This window comes from Petaurus breviceps, unplaced genomic scaffold (assembly GCF_028583685.1).
Source record: "Petaurus breviceps papuanus isolate PSGF00001 unplaced genomic scaffold, PetGlider_PUasm1.0 90895, whole genome shotgun sequence".
Classification (NCBI taxonomy): Eukaryota; Metazoa; Chordata; class Mammalia; order Diprotodontia; family Petauridae; genus Petaurus; species Petaurus breviceps.
The window spans coordinates 27,660,508-27,676,152 of NW_027187372.1; the positions used below are offsets into that span (position 1 = coordinate 27,660,508).

Below are 15,645 nucleotides of genomic sequence, written 5' to 3' on the forward strand. Positions count from 1 at the left end.
ATGAAGCAAAGGAAAATGTTGAAACCCTGGTGACTACAAATTTATGTAATCTTTCCTTCTACTCCTCCTTAATTGATTCTCTATTTGACTCACCATATTGGTTTTTCCAAATTTCTTCCTTCCTCAAGCTTATCTCCCAACCTCTTAGCTGAGGACCTTGACCCATATTTTACCAAGAAAACCAAGACTATTTAACATAAGATCCTTTTCATTTCAAAACCCCTTGACATCATCTCTAATTCTCCTTTACTCCAGTCTGCTGAAGAGCTAGTCCTTCCCCTTAAAAACATCAACCCTTTAAAATGTACCTTGATTTCATCTCCCACATCCTCACCAGCAGATTGCCCCCACCATTAGACCTACTCTAATATTCAACAACTACTTATTCCTTCTTTGTTGCCTACAAATCCACATCCTTAAAAAAACACACACACAACCCAGACCTCACTAGATTCCACCATGCTCACCAGCTGTCTTCCTATATCTCTTCTCTGTTGAACTCCTTGAGAAAGCTATCTCTAGTTAGTGCCTCGATTTCTTCTTTTATCACACCTAAATCCACTACAATTTGACTTGATTTTGTCATTCAATGAAAACTGCTCTCTTCAAAGTTATCAGTGATCTCTTAATTACCAAATCTTTGCCTCAGTTTTCTCATCTGTAAAATGAACTGGAGAAGGAGATGCCAAACATTCCAGTGTCTCTGCCAAGAAAACCCCCAATGGGGTCAGGAAGAGTCAGCATGACTGAAACGACCGAACAACACAATGAATGAATGAACACGTTTCACTTACTTATTATACCCAGAGGGTTCCACTGGGAGAGAGGCAAGTCATTGAGAAGTAATGATATAAAAATGGGGAAAAATTAATAAATCACTTAAAAAGGAAAAAAAAGAAACTCTGCCCCCATGAGATCTTCCAATCAGAATAATTCAGCCCAACACTTAGATTACCCCTAAAATTCAGCTTAGACACTCCACTCCATCCCAGGACTTACAAGGGGTAAAGAACCTTTGACAAGAGGATAGCACTCAGCTTGTCAGAAGGCTGAGGAGACAATGTGTGATGTTTCCAAGCCCCATAGAGAGTGTGTATTCATTCTGATTTCTCTCGGGGCTTCACCAAGAATCCTACTAGCAGCACCACCCTGGACAGGACTTTAAATGCTGCCAATTGCATCGTAGCCATAGTGGTGACCAGGTCCTCCAAGCCTCCCCACAATCCTTTCCTCTCCCCACCTCCCTCAGGCTTCCCCAACCCAAACAAGCTAACCTGGGAGGGGGAGGGAGCGTGCTGATGGAAAAATACACACTAGGGCTGGAAAAGGAGTTTTATTTGTGTGTGTTGAATTCTCTCAGCAGCTGAAGGATAAATAGCTAGTGCCCAGCCTTAGTTCAGTGACTGCCCACAAGGTGGGTGGTAAAGTCTGTTCTTATTTAGCTAGTTTAGGAGAGTGGAGGGGGAGGCAGTGAAGGGGGTGGGGCAGCTGGAGAGGGGAACTTAGAATCCACAGTGTTTATAAGATCAGTCATGGATGTCATCTTTCCTCTTTAATTAGGGACTTGAGAGACGAGAAACTTTTCCCTAGGCTAGGAAACCCTCAGTTTACAGTTTAAGGGTAGTAGAACCAATTGACTACTGAGGAGGGAGATGAAGCAATTTTCTGGAGCCTTCCTATGGTTATTCCCTCCCTTCCCCTACCTCCCATCCCACCCCAGGTAGGAGAACCAGTGGGTGCCTATATTGTTAGAGACTGGGAAAGGTCTTTTTAGAGGTGCTGGCTGGACAGCTCCAGGGTTCAGAGCCTAGGGATTGTTTAGTCTCAAGGCAGGGATGGAAGGTATGGCATGGGAAGGTTAACCCTTACCTCTCTCCTTGCTTTGCTACCCTTACTCCAACCCAATTCTCTGACCAGAAAGGGAAGGGCAAGGAAATAGGTCACCATCTTTTTGTTTGTTTTAGAATAAATGTTTAATGCTAAATTTTGCTTTTATATAATTTGCTTTTCCTCTCTTCCCTCTCAAAGTCATCTGGGAGAAAAAAAAAGAAAGATAAAGAAATCAACAAAATTAACCAATACATTGAAAAAGTATGACATCATATACCCCTCCCAAGCACATGCATACTTTCTCTTCTGCACTCTCACTTTGTAACTCTGACAGAATTTATCACATCTTGTTTTTTGTGTGTGTCTTATTATTCCTTTGAGACATTAAGCCAAGTGGCACAGAAGATAGGGTTGGAAAAATTCTGAGTTCAAATCCTGAGTGAATCACTTAACTTCTTGGTACCTTGGTCTCATCTGTAAAATGGGAATAATACCACTTATCTCCAAAGGTTGTTGTGAGGAGCAAATGATGTATTTGAAAAGTACTTTGCAAACCTTCTGTTATTAGTCATCTAAGTATTTCCTGAAAAAACTGTTAAACAGCAAATTTACATCAAGGAAGCAGAAAAATAGGAATAGAAAATCAAAATTGGTTTGGTGAGGATGTCTATCAATTGGAGAATGACTGAAAAAGTTATGGTATGTTATTGTGATTGAATACTATCACACTATAAGAAATGATGAGCAAGATGGTTCCAGAAAAAACTGGGAAGAACTATATGAACTGATGCAGAATGTAGGGAGAACCAGAACATTATACACAAGTAGCGGCAATATTGTATAATGATCAACTGTGAATGACTTAGCTATTCTGATAAATACAATGATCTAAGACAATTGGGAGGGATTCATGATGAAAAATGCTAACTCCAGAAAGAGAACTGACAAAGTCTGAGTACAAATTGAAGCATTTTTTTCACTTTTTCTTTTTTTGCAACATGGCTAACATGTAATTGTTTTGCATGATTTTACATGAATAATTGATAGCACATTGCTTACCTTCTTAATGGGTAGGAAAGGGATGAAAAGGGGAGAACTTGGAACTCAAAAATTTTTTTAAATGAATGCTAAAAATGTAAAATTTTTTTAAAAATTGGTTTTACTCTAGCATCCCTTTCAGGTGTCCAAAACAAAACCTCTGAGTAAAGGGTTACCTACTTCTATATATTTATATTCCAGTCCAGAGGGGTCAAGGCCACATGCTAGCCTACAACATTCCCTTGCCAACCAGATTATAATGTAATTGGAAAATATTTTAAAAAATAAAATAAAAATACAATAGAACATGTTAATGTGTTTTTTTTAAGTCAAGGGATCCTTATCATTGAGTTCCATACCATTGCTCTAGTCAATCCTAGTCCAAAGCAACAAAACGAATTGTTATTTTGGTGGTGAAAAAAAAATCAGTCCATTCAGCAAATTCTGAAACATGTACCTTAAGCTGATTCCATGATAGTTTGCTCTGATTGATCTTATGGGGCAACAGCATAACTGTTTCAAAGTATTTTCATTTGTATTTTGAATTTATCACTTTTATTCAGTTGTTTTCAGTCCTGTATAGCTCATTATGACCCCATTTGGGATTTTCTTGGCAGAGAGTGGAATGGTTTGCCATTTCTTTCTCCAGCTCATTTTAGAGATGAGGAAACTAATGCTAACAGGGCTAAGTGACTTGCCCAGGATCATACATAACTAGCAAGTGTCTGAACTTAGGAAGATGAGTCTACCTGACTAAGCCCAGTGCTCTGTGCACTCTGGCGCCACCTAGCTGAACTTATTACTAGCTATGCAAAAATCACTGAGAGCCTGAAGGGCAAATAAGGAAGAAAATGTTCTAGTATCACAATTCCCACATTGTGCTGGATTCCTGAAATCCCAGTGATAAATGAACTGTTTGCCACAGCAATCCTATACCTATGTCACAGTTTCCTTGATGATGGTGGGAAGAGAGTAAAATAGGAAGCAATGGTAACTAATTTAACCTTCTGATTATATATTCTCTTCCCCCAGCTCCCTCCCAAATACACACAACAGGGTAAACACAGGCCCAATGTTAAATGATTATTTATTTTTCAGGTTAAAAGGTTTCAAAATACATATGTACAAGATAAATATAACAAATTACATTCAGGGAATTAGTCTACTGCAGTATACATAAATATACAAGGCCTGTTTTATAAGGAAAATACCACTGCACTATCATCAAAGACCAAGAAAAACATTCAAACAGAGGAGGCACGATCAGAAGCCTTGACAGAAGTGGGGCTCCCTAAGCATCAGGACAAAGTCTCTTCTCCGGCCCCCCCAGCTTGGGGCCTTTTCTTTTCTGTGGCACTACTACAACTTTGGGGTCACTGAGTTCTGGCCGATTCTCCACCTCCTCATTCTCTTCAGCCTGAGAAAAAGCACAGGAGGGGTAGAGGAAAAACGAGCAGCAACACTGGGTAAAGAAGGAGCAGAGTGGCCTGACTTGGGCTACCTTCTTCTCCTTGCTTTCCTTTCCCCTTCAAGACCACCCATGCCCTCTGCAGGCAGGCCTTAACTGCAAAAGACTCCCCTGCCATCAGGATGCTCCCTCCCCCCCCAAAGGGAGCAAGACCCCATCAGGGCCACCTGACTGTTTATACTACATGGATAAGATGGGAGCCACCATTTAAATGACATCCAGTGAGATGGAGATTACCAGGCTTAGTCATCTTCCCTGCCCCTGTGACCTGAAGCCTGTGGGTTCCTGTCACAGGACCTACTAATGTAATGGAAAGGTCCCTGAGCTTTGTCATCAAGCTTAGAGATGAATTCTTCTTTATGGGTAGTCTTATTCAAGTATTCCCAGTGCTTAGCACGGCGCTTGACACAGAGAAAAGGTTTTTTTTTTTTCATCTGTTCACTCATTCCCTAAAATCCCTGTAATTGATAAAAACCCCAGCAGCCCAAATGTATGTCCTGCTCTATGGCATACTTCCCTCACAACAAGCTTGTGAGGTAGGTCTAAAAACAGAGGCTATCATGAACTTTTATTCTGAAGGGCCCTGTAGCCCAGCAATTTGAATTTTGATTTGGTGAAAGAACTCTGTGGCTAATTGAAACCAATGGGGTGAAGTTAGAGGATTCTGCCAGGGGTTCCCTTCCCTCTTCTTTCATAAAAGGCCTCTTGGCTAAGCTCTCAGGCAGTCTATTCCCAAAGAAGCCATCTGTCAAGCCCAAAACAGCTCCCCTCCTCCACTGGTGTCGGGGAAACCGGAAGAAAGGCCTCCTTCCCCCACCCCCGACCCACCCCACACAAGGCGTTTGGTAAGCAGAGAAAGCCTGCCCTCTAGTGTTGTCAGCGGAGTGTGGCTGGCAGGGACCAGCCAGGAAAGGGAAGGACAAAGGGCTCAAGAGCTCACGATTAGGTAAAAGACTGCTAGAGAAAAGGCCATCTGGTCATTTTAGAGAGGGCGCTGTGGTGAGAAATCCATGAACCACGTCCACTACTGGGAGGGGGCTCTTCCTCTTCACTGACTCCCTAATCCTGCCCCCTTCCACTAAACACACATGCGCACACCTTTGCCTGAGGCATTCTGATGCCGTGTTCCTCTTCCACCAGCTACAGGACATAACATTGTGTTCGGAAGCCAGAAGACCTGGGCTCAGGCACTTAACAGCTAGCTGTGTGACTCTGGACAAGCCATTCTGTGCCTCAGTGTCCTGATGTGTAAAATGAGGACGCCCTTCCAGCTTTAAATCTATGATTTTATCAAACTTGCATTTTCACCATGGGTCAAGACAGGAGTGAGGACTAGGTCACATACACGTCTTCCGTGGGCCAGTGGAGAGCGTAATGGGCAATGTGCCTTGGTCAATAGAGGGACCCTCTCATTATTCCCCAAGGTTGTTGCCATTTGTCCTTTGTTCTTGAACTGGACCACGACACCAGGAAGGATACACAATGGGTATGAGGACTGTAGTCTTTAAGGTAAGGGATCCTTTCTCCCCTCTTACTTTGGGTGAGGGGAAAAATGGAGAAAATGGGAGAAAAGCCACATGTTTCACAAGCACAATTTGCACTTGTCAGTTGAGATAAATCCATTGTGGAAAGAAACAGAGCAGGCCATTCAGAGAATTACCTCTTGCCTCTGACGAGCATGCTTCTCCGTCCACTCTCTGGCATTCTTGAGGAAGGTTGGTTTGTTGTACTTAAACTCTGAAGACTAGGAAGGAAGCAAAGAAGATGATGTAGGGGAGTGTCCTATCTGAAGTTGGGTGCTGCAGCTTTGGGATGAGGTTGGGATGCACCAGAGACAAGAGACACTTACTATGTCAGCCATGAGAGGGTCATCAGGATTGGGCTCTGACATGAGCAGCTGGATGGAGGTCAATATGGTGGAAATGTTCAGGGACGGCCTCCAAGCGCCCTATACGGAGATGCAGAAGAAAGCATATTTCTATTACAAGGTCTCTGATATAAAAGTAGGTGCTTCCTATAGAGCCCTCACTTACTTTTGGTGGCAGTTTGAGGACATCCAGACAGATCCTCCCTGCAGAGTCAATGTTAGGATGATAGATGGGAGTCAAAAAGCGTATCTTTGGAGGCTCAAATGGGTACCTTTGAAAGCACAGGACAGAAAGTTCAGTTACTTCCTGCTGCTGTGATTAATAGCATCATGCACAGCTTTCACATCAACACCATCCCAACATGAGAGGACCATGGGCCCTCTGACATCCCACAGTTTAACCCGCTCAGTTTTACAGACGTGTTGAATCCTGCAGAGGGAGAGTGACTTTTGCCCAAATTAACACTGCTCTATAGAAGGGTCAGCATTTAATTCTGACCCATAGGAACTTCTGGAAAACAGTCTTCCAAATAGAATCGACACACAGCTTTGCTTCTTAGCCTACAGTCTTATGAACACATATCATGTGGTGAATCTCTTCTTCTCGGGATATCAGTCAGAGTTTGCAAGGCCTAGCTTGGTGAGATCTAGAATAACCACTGGGATACTCAGAACCTCCCTCATCCTGAATGCAAGGACCACAACTATTATTGTTTACCTGATTTGGTACTTAGGAGACTCACAGAGTCGGAATGAGCCTTGCAGATGATCTGTTCTAATCTCATTTTAAAGAGGAAGAAATGAGACCCAAAGAAATTATGACTTTCTGAAGCCACATAGAGAATTAGTAGCAAGACAGAGGCTAGAATTCATTTCTCCTGGCCCCCAGTCAAATGCCCTGCCACTACACTCAGATGCCTTCCCAAAGGGCTCCTTACCCTGCCAGCTTAGAATCAAATTTGCACTGACCTCTCAGGAATGGAGATTTCCAGCTTGAAAATACCCTTTTCATAGGGTGTGTTGGTCCCTCCCAAAATCTCTTAAAAGGAAAAGAAATGAGCTATATTGTTATAGTGCCACTCAACACCATATTCTAAAGTCTCAAGAGTAAAGAAACTAGGCCTGGGCTTGCAACTCTCTTCCCAAGGTCTTAAAACCAGCCCCTCCCTCAAAGTCTTCTTGCCATCCAATATGGTCATGCTATATTCAAAAGTCTTTTTAGAAGGGATGTTAAAAAGCTTATAAGATCATAGATTCAGAAAGGGACCTCGGAGGCCATTGTGATCACCCTCCTCATTTTATAGATAAGGAACCCAAGGTACAGTCATATAGTAAATGAATGAGGATTTGAGCTCCCTTTTCCTGACTCTGGGTTCAGTGACCTCTCTGCCACACTAAGCAGTCTCTCAATCAATTTGTGCCACAGAGCTGATGCCCAGCTGTTTTTGTTAACGTCCTATCAACAAAGGGATATGGGCAAAAGTTGCTGCTCTCAAACCTGGAAGAATAGGAAGGAATATGGCATCTTTTTTTATGAAAACAAACCCTTGGGCTGGAAGGGGACTAAGATGCTTGGTCTTTCTCCCTAAATTTTAAGAGAAGAGACCAACTCCTGAAATTCAGCCTGGCCTCCTCAAGGCTCATACAGTGGGCGGGCATACTCACGAGCTCGGAGATCATCTATTTGGTTTGTGTTCTGCCAGCAAGTGATGCCTGGCGGTGGCTCTGTGGCTAACAGGTGCAGCTCCCGCTTTAGGCGTGAGGCTCTCTGCATGCTCTTCTGAAGAAGCTGGCACACCTTACAACGGAAATGTTGAGACACGCTAAGGGGAGGGAACAAGAAAGAGTCAACAATCATTCCTGCAGGGTCTCAAGCATAAGATCTCATGGTACCAGATTCTCTAATCCAACAAGTGTTCGTTAAATGCCTGTTGCTATACCAGGCACCCTGCTGAATGCCAGGGGCACAAAGACAAATGAAAATGCTGCCTGTCCTCAAAGAGTTTACAGACAATTGGAGGGAAAGAGCATGCACAGAAATAACTAAATACAAAATGAATATGAAACAATTTCAGGGGAAGGGAATACTCCTACTAATTAGGGGAATCTGGAAAGGGTTCATGGAGGAGCTAAGCCTTGTAGGGAGATTGGGAGGCAGACTGGGTGAGGAGGGAGGGCATTTCAGGAATAGAAGCTTGGAGGTGGGAGAACAAATGACGTATACAGGGAACAGCAAGTGGGCTAGTGTGACTGAAAAGTAGATTGTATAAGAGGGTCTAATGTAAAAAACAAAAAAAAAAGATCTGAAAGAGAGATTGAAGCTCAATTGTTAGGGCTTTAAATATCAACTGAGTCTGAATTTAATCCTGGAGGCAATAGGGAGTCACTGAAGCTTTTAAAGTAAGGGAGTGACAGTCCCATCTGTGCTTCAGGAACAATTTGGCAGTAGTGTGAAGGATGGAGTGGGAAGGGAAGAGAAGGAGTCAGGGAGCCAGTGGATACTCCAGGGAGTTGCCATGGAAGTAGAGAGAGGGAGATGGATGGGAAACCAACAAGAGTTGTCAAGTGATGAGATGGGCAGAAGGGAAGAAGTGAGAGTGAGGAGTCGAGGAGGCCTCGTAGGTTGTAAACCTGGGTGACTGGAAGCAGGATGACTTTTGTGGGAAAGATAATGGGCTTCATTTCAGAGATGGTGAGTCTGAGATGCTTATGAGACATCCCGGTGAGGGGTCTAGCAGGCAGCAGGCAATGCTGGGCTGGAACCTGGGAGAGAGGAACTCTAGACACAGAGACCTGGGGGATCAGCTGTGTAGAGTGGACAAGTGAATACGAGGGAACTGATGAAACAATAGAGGGAGAGACAGAGGAGAGAGTGGGGGGAAAAAGGTGGGGGAGGGGGGAGAGAAAGAGGGTGGGGAAGGCAGGGGGAGGGAATAGGAAGAAGAGGAGACAGAAAGAAGGCCCCAGATAATTATTCTCACTATTCTAAAGGAGACAGAAGTTTTTTTCACATCTGTACGAGTTCATCAATGACTTAACAAAGCATCCCTTTAATCCTTCAAAGGACCAGCAATTTCATCAGTGCAGATATCTCCTCTGCAGATACAGATGGTAGTCCCTGCATACCCTGGTAGATGCAAAGTGATCCTGAAGAAAGTCACAAAATTGGGCTGATTTTATCCACTAAAACTTTATGGCATACAATCTCACCTGAATCCTCCTCATTCAGTCATCTCAATAATTTTTTTCCCTTGTTTCTCTTCTTACCCCAGCAATCCTAATGTTCCCCACTTCCAACAGATGGTCTAGCCTTCTAATACTCTAAGACCACCTAGCCAATGCACGGAGAATGTAAGCCCCTTGAAGGCAAGGACCCATTTTGGTTTTTGCCTCTGTAGTTCCTCCACCTAGCAGTGCTTTGCACACAGTGGAATGTTGAATGGATTTTTGTCATTCAGTCATTCGTAATGTCCAACTTTTCATCATCCTATGGGGGGCTTTCTTAGCAAAGATACTGGAGTGATCTGCCATTTCCTTCTCCAAAGGAATGGAATATTGAATGAATTCCCTCCTCCACCATGCCAGGTCCAGGGCTAGGGATACAAAAAACTAAAATAAAACAGTCCCTGCCCCCAAGGAACTTACCTTCTACCTAATTTATTGCCATTTTCATCAGTTTCTGGAGTGGAAGTGAAACTTCAGAGTTGTTTAATTTGCACCTTTCATTAGTTACATGTAGCAATCTCTCATAGTCTGTATTTTTCCTTCTGGGAACTGTTTATTCATATCCTCACAACTAGAAAATGGATCTTGGCATAATATATTTGTGTTTTGTTAATTCCCTATATATATTAAATATCAGATCCTTATTAGATATTTTGTTAAGTTGTTTTTCAGTCATGTCCAACTTTCTGTGATCTTGGCAGACACTGGAGTGGTTTGTTATTTTCTTCTCCAACTCATTTTACAGATGTGGAACTGAGGCAAACAGGGTTAATAGACTTACCCACAGTCACATAGCTAGTAAGCTTCTGAAGCTAGATTCGAATTCAGGTCCTTTTGAATCCAGACCCAACACTCTATCCACTGAGTCACTTGGCTGCCCCCCTTATTAAATATAGTTGATACAAATATTGTTTTCCAAAAAAAGCAGTTTCCATTCCTATCTTAGCTACATTGATTTTATTTGTGCAAAAAGACTTTTTACTTGTGTAGCTGAAATTATCTATTTTATATTTTGCAATCGCTTGATCACTTATTTCGCTACAAATTCTCCCCTTGTGAAAGGAACATGATCCTGATCGCAGAATTTAAAAAAAAATGTTGTGTCCTTTGATATTCATGTTGAATATCCATTTGAGCCCATTATGCCATATAGTATAAAGTGTTGGGCTAACCCCAATTTCTGATAAATTAGGCCTGTGATCAAGTTTTCCCAGTATTTCTTAACTAAAAGGAGTCCTTGCCCTGGCAGTTTATGCTTCTGGGATTTGTTAAGCATTGATCCCGTTTTCCACCAGTTATCTAATCCAAGCGCTCTCCCCCACAGCCTTCACCCTTCTTGACCTCTCTATAGTGCTGACCCTTCTTCCCTCAGATCCCACTTCTCCTCGGGCCTATGAGTGTTCCTTCATTGACTTCTCATTCTCTCCACTATCCTTTGATAGTGAAGGTCCACGAGGTTTTCCTCAGCCCCCTCCCAGTCTCTATACTTTCTTTTTCAGCAGTCTCATTCACTCCTATTGCTTTGGCTACTTCCCTTCTCTTAACAATTCTTACCCTGATCTTCTAAGGTCCAAGTCAGGGGGTCTTAACCATTTTCTGAGTTATTGGATTCTTTGGTGGTCTAGTAAAGCTTACAGACTCTTCAGAATAATGTTTTTAAATTCACAAAATAAAACATATTTGATTATAAAATAAATGAATTATATTGAAATGAAATACATACAATTACAAAGGAAACAAATTATATTGAAATAGTTATAATTTAAAAAAATTCACAGATCACAGGTTAAGAGTAGGAGTTCACTTGGCTGTTCCACTCCCACCTAACATTGAACATGCCTAAGATGGAATTCTTCATCGTTCCCCATAAGTCTGTTTCTCCTTCTGCCTTTATGATTTCTGTCAATGGGCACCCAGTCTTCCACATTTGTAACCCTCCCACGTCATATGTAGTCAGCAGGGCTTGGCAATCTTGTTTCTAACACCTTCTGTATCCAGCCCTATCTATTCCCACCACAAGCACCTAAGTACAAGCCTCATTCCCAGCCACCTTGGCTCCTTTGAGGTCGTCCTACTTCTCCTCTCCTCCCTCCCCATGCTGCCACCAGAGTAATCTTTCACACCCACAGATCGGGGCATGGCACTCTTCCGCTCAGAAGTCTTGAGAGACTGCTGCTGCCATGATCTTCATGTTGAAATCCCTCTGCGGGCATTCTAGCACCTCCACAACCTTTCCAGCCCAATCTCATATTACTACTCCTGTCTGCACCCTCAATGTGCTAGTCCAACCAGATGATTCTCAGGTTTCTTCTCCCCACCCCCAACCCCAACAAGTAATGAATGAGCCTTCCTGCCTCCAATCCTTTGGCCTCAGTCTTTTCTTCAGGGTTGGAATGTTCTCCCTCCCCATTTTTCGCACTGGACAGAATCCTATCTATCCTTTACAGCATGACTCAGAAGCAGCCTACCCCAGGATGTGTTCCTTTGGTCATTAGTTTGGTAGTGCTCTACTTCACACATCATGCCATACCATGCATTACAGGCATCTTTGTTGATGTTACCTCCCACTAGCCTGCAAATTCCTTGGAGCCAGGAACTACGTCTCATCTAAATGTTAACTCTCTTGGAGCTTACCACAGGGTTCTGTCCATGTAGTCCCTTAACAAATACACTATATCATCTAATTTTATTGTCTTCCATTTGAGTCTGACCCTTCTGAAATCATCACCTGGTAGAATCAACCTTTCTAAACTCAGTTATGCTGATACCCATTGTCCCTGAACCCATACTCAGACTCTGACAGGTTCCATAAGATTGAAGTAATCTATACTTCAAGAATGCATGATCACGGGTGGCCAGGTGGCACAGTGAGTAAGAGCATCAGCCCCAGACTTGGGAGACCTGGGATTGGTTCCGGCCTCAGATACTTAACACCCACACAAAATAACCGGCCGTGTAACCTTGAGCAAGTTACTTAACCCCAATTGCTTAAAAAAAAAAAAAAAAAGAATGCTTGATCACATTATTGGTGGGTATTTGCTCCACCTGCAAAGAATCATCTACACTGGCTGTGTCCATACCCTCATCACCCATGGCTCTACCACTCAAATTTTCTCCCAGGATACCACTGATAGTTTAACTGTTAAATCCAACAGCCTTTTCTAAGTCTTGATTCTCCTTGACCTTTCTGAAGCTTCTGACACTACTGAACATCTCCACTTCCTGGAAACTCACTTTTGCCTTTGTTTTCCTGACACTACTTTCTCCTAATGATTCTCCTACCTGTTTACTCTTTTAAAATCTCCTTTGCTGATCATCATAATTTCCAGAACCCCTAGCCTAGGCATTCCTAGGAGAACTGTTCTGATCTCTTCTCTCTTCCCATTCTACATAGGTTCTTACACAAATTTCATCAACTTTCAAGTACCATCTCTATGCAGATGACTTTCAAATCTATTTATCCAGTTCTAATCTTGCTAGATCTTGCCTTAAGGACATCTCAAATTCAATGTGTCCAAAACTGAACTGTCTCCTCCTACCCCCAAACCTGACACTTGTCAAAACTCTCCTATTCCTGTGGAAGGAACTATTCTCTTACCCAAATCTATAGCCTTTGGGTCATCCTTGGCATTCCTCTCCCTCACTGTCTACATTTAATTCAGTTACCAGGTCTGATCAGCTCTCCCTGTACATCTTTCCTTTCAGCCTCCTTTTGTCTGTTTGCAAAGTGACACTGGACGTGAGGCCTTCAACAACTCTTGCCTGGACAGCCTTCTGATCTGTTTTTGGCTTCCAGCCTCTGCATCCTCCGCACAGCTGCCAAAACAAACTACATGTCACTCTCTGATTCAAAAACCTTCATATTAGCCATATGCAGGATGCTAGGGGTACAAAAGCAACCACCCTCTAAATCCCAGGAGTCCTTGTGACCTTGGAGCTTCCATTCTACTGGAGAAAATGTGAGCAGCTAAGTGTATCTTATACCTACAGGCATACATGTAATCTATATATGTAGAACAAATATTACACAAATTGGGAACGCAGCAGAATACTAAGAACTTGGAAGATCATACAGGAGGAAGTACTTAAGCTATGCTTTTAAGGAAACCAGGGATTCTGAGAGGTGGCAGCCAGGGGAGACAAGGAGGTGGAGATGGAAGCAGAGCAGGCTGGGACGTAGAGCCTGTGAGAACTGGAAGATGTGAGATAAGTCTGGAGGGGCAGTTTGAAGTCAGATCGTGAAAGGCTTTAAATGCCAAGCAAAACAGTGTTTTATCTTAGGGGCAATAGGGAGCAACGATGCTTCTTGGACAGGCGAGTGACGCGGTCAGATCCGCATGTTAAGGTCAGTTTCTGCTGCTCTCCATTGCTTAGAGCAAAGTCGCAAAAGGTCCTGAGGCTCTTTTAATTAATACCAGGAAAAAAGTGCATAATGGTGGAAAAAAGGAAAATTATCCCTAAAGCTGTAAGTGCTAAGTAATATACAAATATGGAAATAAAAACAGAGATCCAGGGTGGGAGGACAAACAGGGAGGTCTTAGTTTCCGGGAGAACCCGGAGTTTGCAGACAGATGCAAATAAATGCAAACAGAACGGACTGGAAAGAGAAAACCACCAGAGACCGCCCTTTTCATTCCCCCGTTTTCCAGCTCTGAACCCTAAGAACCTATGAATTTCACGGCCACCCGCGGAGAGCCGGAGGCACGTCACTGATTGGTAGAAGCCATTGATTGACAACTTCCCCAGCCAATAAAGGCTTTCCTGAGACAATTCAAAAGGAACAACTACAAATTCAGAGCGATAACTTTTCCCTGGGCCCGCCCCCTCCGCGAAAGAACTCAAACTCCCCAGAAAAAAAGGCAGAAACAGTACTGCGGGCGGGCAAAAGAGGAGGACGCCCCCGCCTGCCTCCATCCTCCACAGTAGCCTCTTCCAGAGCTGATTCTCACAAGGCTCGGAGGAGTAAGAATGATCCATTCGTAGGGGTTCGAGAAAAATCGGTCTTTCTCACCTGAACTAGCCGTCAGAGTGACTCGAGCTCTTCAGGCAGGCGGGGCGGGGCTCCAAGAGGGCGCTAATTTGTAAAGCCAAGAGCGCCTCCCGGATTGGTCCTCCCTGAGCCGCCTCGGAGAGGAGCGCGGCTGGCTATTGGTCCGCGTTTCTGAACCCGCCGTTTGCGCAGCTGCAGTGAGAAACGGCACGCGCTGGAGGCGGGGGGATGAGCTCGAGGAAACCGGAGGAAGGGGCGGGGCTTCCGAAGGCGGTTACTATGGTTTCGCTCTAGCCCATTCCCGGTGGCCCAGCCGGGTTAGGCGGGGTAAAGTCCAGTAGGTGGGTTGTGCTGCCTCACTTGTAGGGTATGGCAGACGGACTACCCACTTAATGCTGGATCCAGGTCTTTGGACCTTCAGTAAAACCCGTGGTCTCTGTTTTTGCACACGTGCACCGAGTATGGTTACTTGACGAAGCGAACGTGAGATGCTGTTGCAAGGCTGCAGCGTGACCTCATTATGACCTCGTTTGAAGGGGTTCATAATTATTAGAATATGGTTAAAGATATAGGGGGGAGAAATGGAGGTGTATTGGAGTAGCATTGTACGTTAAGATGTGTTCATATAAATAAATGCAGGAATTGGTGAGAACAGTGGAGAGCATCTGGGTGAAGGAAAAGAAGGGAAGAATGGAAGTGATATTGACCAGCTAGGTGAGGGCACTGAACAGAGCACTGGACCTGGACTCTGGAAGAGCTGAGTTCAAATCCTGACTTAGAAATTTATTGGCTGTGTGACCTTGGGCAAGTCACTTAATTGCTATCTGCCTCAATTTCCTCACCTGTAAAAGGAGGATAGTAGTAGCACCTACGTCTCTGGGTTGTAAGATTCAATTGAAATATTTATAAAGCACTTAGCATAGTGCCTGGAACATACTAGGCACTTAAAAAATGTCCTTCAACTCAAAATGTTTTAAATGAATGTTAAAAATTGTCTTTACATGTAAGTTGGGGAAAATAAAATATTTTTTTAAAAAGAAAAAATAATATCAAAATTTACTCTCCCTCAAAGAGTAGAAAATGTCTTTCCCCAGGAAAAAAAAAGTCCTTTCTTCCCTTCCTTCCTCTCTCCCTCCCTCTTTTCCTTCCTTCCTTTTTCTCTTTCTTTTTTTCCTCCCTCCTTTTTTTTTCCTTCCTTCCTTCCTTCCTTCCTTCCTTCCTTCCTTC

The 15,645-nt window shown here is 43.5% G+C and overlaps 1 protein-coding gene across 2 annotated transcripts; it reads right to left on the reverse strand.

Annotated features, from left to right (window-relative positions):
• Window positions 1-1,948: 1,948 nt before the first annotated feature.
• On the reverse strand, window positions 1,949-14,599 carry UBE2T (ubiquitin conjugating enzyme E2 T). Of its 2 annotated transcripts, none has more exons than XM_069074576.1 (7): window positions 14,440-14,599; window positions 7,869-8,026; window positions 7,173-7,242; window positions 6,370-6,475; window positions 6,186-6,284; window positions 5,997-6,080; window positions 1,949-2,032 (listed from the first exon to the last, which is right to left on the reverse strand). In XM_069074576.1, the coding sequence occupies exons 2-7, from the start codon at window positions 7,975-7,977 to the stop codon at window positions 1,961-1,963; spliced, it is 540 nt and encodes a 179-aa protein (XP_068930677.1). In that variant the 5' UTR covers window positions 7,978-8,026; window positions 14,440-14,599; the 3' UTR covers window positions 1,949-1,960. The 2 variants fall into 2 exon arrangements, with proteins under 2 accessions (XP_068930677.1, XP_068930675.1); XM_069074574.1 differs by lacking the exon at window positions 1,949-2,032 and adding an exon at window positions 3,937-4,285.
• Between the last annotated feature and the right edge of the window lie 1,046 nt (window positions 14,600-15,645).

Excerpts from the sequence above, each read along its gene's own strand:
- UBE2T (XM_069074574.1), bottom strand. The coding sequence starts at position 7,977 with ATGCAGAGAGCCTCACGCCTAAAGCGGGAGCTGCACCTGTTAGCCACA. Across the intron at positions 7,243-7,868 it reads AATAGATGATCTCCGAGCTC|AGATTTTGGGAGGGACCAAC; the intron begins GTGAGTATGCCC and ends TTTCCTTTTAAG. Across the intron at positions 6,285-6,369 it reads TCCTCAAACTGCCACCAAAA|GGCGCTTGGAGGCCGTCCCT; the intron begins GTAAGTGAGGGC and ends ATCTCCGTATAG.